This window comes from Gorilla gorilla, chromosome 8 (assembly GCF_029281585.2).
Source record: "Gorilla gorilla gorilla isolate KB3781 chromosome 8, NHGRI_mGorGor1-v2.1_pri, whole genome shotgun sequence".
NCBI lineage: Eukaryota > Metazoa > Chordata > Mammalia > Primates > Hominidae > Gorilla > Gorilla gorilla.
This window is the reverse complement of record NC_073232.2, coordinates 14,483,303-14,485,965: the sequence shown is the minus strand read 5'-3', so window position 1 is coordinate 14,485,965 and position 2,663 is coordinate 14,483,303. Positions and strand designations below refer to the sequence as shown.

At 59.2% G+C, this 2,663-nt stretch overlaps 1 protein-coding gene across 1 annotated transcript; it reads right to left on the bottom strand.

The window, feature by feature from the left end:
• Positions 1 to 466: 466 nt before the first annotated feature.
• Positions 467 to 2,285, bottom strand: CALML3 (calmodulin like 3). The gene has a single exon (XM_004049015.5). It carries the CDS (start codon positions 2,147 to 2,149, stop codon positions 1,700 to 1,702), a length of 450 nt encoding a protein of 149 aa, XP_004049063.1. The 5' UTR covers positions 2,150 to 2,285; the 3' UTR covers positions 467 to 1,699.
• Positions 2,286 to 2,663: the final 378 nt, after the last annotated feature.

Here is a 2,663-nt window from a genome sequence, read left to right as displayed (position 1 = left end):
TGTGTTAACAATGTTGTTCTGACTCCTCACAAGTGCTGGAGAGAGGTGCTACCGTAATTACCATGAAGGAGGCACAGGTTGGTGGCAGACCTGTAGCTGAGTGGTCAGGGCACAGACCTGACTGAAATCCCAGGTCTGCCTCTTACCCACTGGTGGGACCCAGGGCTGCTTTCTAAAGCCCTCTGTGTCTCCACTTCCTCGTTTGTAAGATGAGGAAGGTAATAATAGTGGCTGCCCCATAGGGAGGTGCCAATTGTCTATGCAGGCCAAGTGCTTGACGGTGCCCTGAGCCCAAGCAGGTGGCATGAGGGTCCTGTCATCCTGGAGGTCCCAGTGGTGCAGTGATGATGGCAAGGCCGGGGCTGGGGCCCAGCTCTTTGTTTTACAAAGGAGGAAACACTGGGTGGTGGTGGGTGGGGGTGGGGTGTCAGGGAGAGAGGATACATCCACCATGGCCTTTTCTGATGAGCTCCGTCTAGTGCCCATCCCGCAAAACGTAACTCCCTTTAGAATTGAAGGGATCTCTGGCAGGGCCCCTTCGACCTTCTCTAGGTGTTGCCAGCCGCTTGCAGGGCTAGTGCAGGACTAACGGCTCTGAACTGCTCTTACACTGTGTGTGCCCAACTGCCCCCCAGCCCCTCACCATCTCTAGTGCCTGGCACTTCACAACCAGGGAGCACTTGCCAGGGGGAATCAAAGCAATCAGCAGGTCCCTTCTCAACGTAATGGACTCAGGTCTTGCAAGTCCTGATGGACTTTTAACCACTCTTTGCTGCCAGCGTATCCATTTGATTGAGAATATTCAATATTTCCCTCATCCAGACTTCTCTCTCTCTGAGGCACCTTCCCCGCTCCCCCGTATAGGAATTCATTGCATTTTCAAAAAGCACAAAAATCGAGATTCCTGCCTTGTTTCAACCCTGAATTTAACAAGGATCATTTCCATGGAAACCAAAAAAAAGGAAATGAAATAAGGACGAATATCTCATTTATTTCCCTGCAGCTCTCATCCCCCTCTCATCCAAGCCTCCCTCCTTCCAGATGAATAGGAACAGGTTACAGCTGACCCAGTTTCACTCCCAGCTTCAGAAGATGAATCACGGTGGGTTGGCAGACAAGGAATGGGGCAAGCTGGGGCAGCGTGGAAGGCAGTGCCGTTTTCAGGAGGCCTGACCTCTGTGGCCAGAGTCCCCGTCAGCACCGCTTACTGCAGGCCAAGATGCCTCCCACCCTCCAGAATCCGACCGCGGAGGGAGCTTCCAGTCCAGGAGCCTCCGGGAATCCTGGCGGGGGCTGAGGGCTGCAGCCCCCCTGGCCTGGGCATTGGGTGCCTGTTAGGGATCTTGCCTGGGTGCCCTAAGGGGTCACCCGGTGTCCGTCCTGGAGGGCCGCAGAGTCAGCGCAACCTGCCCTGGTGCTCGGTCCTAAGGTCAGCTCTGCTTCTCCCGAGTGGGGAGGGCTTCACGGTTTGCCTGGAGTGGGAGCGTTCCATGTCATTCAGATGAGCAGGTGGGAAGGTCGGCAGGAGAGCAGAGAAGAGATGCGGGAAGCGGGATGCAGAGAGGTGGGCTGAATCAACCAGGCGCAGGAGGAAGCCACAGTGCCCAGGAGAGGCAGGGGGATGGGGGAGGAGGCGGGAGGCCCGGGGTTCTTGCCCTGTGGGCCGCGTGGGCGCCCAGGAGCATGGTGGGCGCCGGCCTCACTTGGACACCAGCACACGGACAAACTCCTCGTAGTTCACCTGTCCGTCTCCGTCCGTGTCCGCGGCCCGGATCATCTCGTCCACCTCCTCGTCACTCAGCTTCTCCCCCAGCCGGGTCATGACGTGTCGCAGCTCGGCGGCGCTGACGAAGCCGTTGCCGTCCTTGTCGAACACGCGGAAGGCCTCGCGGATCTCTTCCTCGTTGTCCGTGTCCTTCATCTTCCTGGCCATCATGCCCAGGAACTCGGGGAAGTCCACGGTGCCGTTGCCGTCCCGGTCGATCTCACTCATCATGTCCCGCAGCTCGGCCTCCGTGGGGTTCTGGCCCAGGGACCGCATGACCGTGCCCAGCTCGCGGGTGGTGATGCAGCCGTCCCCATCCTTGTCAAACAGGGAGAAGGCCTCCTTGAATTCTGTGACCTGCTCCTCAGTCAGCTGGTCGGCCATGCCAGGGGTGGGGGCGTGGGTGGCAGAAGAGGCCACGGTGGGGTCTCCCTCCCAGTGCCGCAGCCCGGCTGCTGTCCCAGCTCTGGGGTGGCAGGTGGAGATCCGGGCGGCCGGCGGGCTGTCTCGCCCTGGCTTGAGACGCTGGAGCTTAAGAAGCAGCAGAGTCCTCCCCCATCATTGGCAGACGCCCCTGCCCTGCGGTTGCCCGGGCCTGTCCTGTTTAGACAGGAGTCCAGGGCCTGCGAATCGAGCTGACGCCAGCACCTCTGTGCCTGCTTGCACCCGGACCCAGCAGAGCCACGGGGGCCCCCGAATCACACCTGCAGTCAGGGCGTGGTGGGCGAGTTTTGGAGCAATCCACGCTGGACTCCTTCCTCCTGAATTTCCCTTTCTCTCCTCCCTCCCCGTCTCCCACCTGCCGCCTGTCTGCCACTCAATAAACTCCAGTGCCCTTTCTTCCCTTGAGTGGAGGGCTTTTTGCAGGATGAAAGGCAGATGAAAGAAACTTCTTTGC

Bases quoted from the DNA above. Each gene is read 5' to 3' on its own strand.
- CALML3 (XM_004049015.5), bottom strand. From the start codon at position 2,149: ATGGCCGACCAGCTGACTGAGGAGCAGGTCACAGAATTCAAGGAGGCC.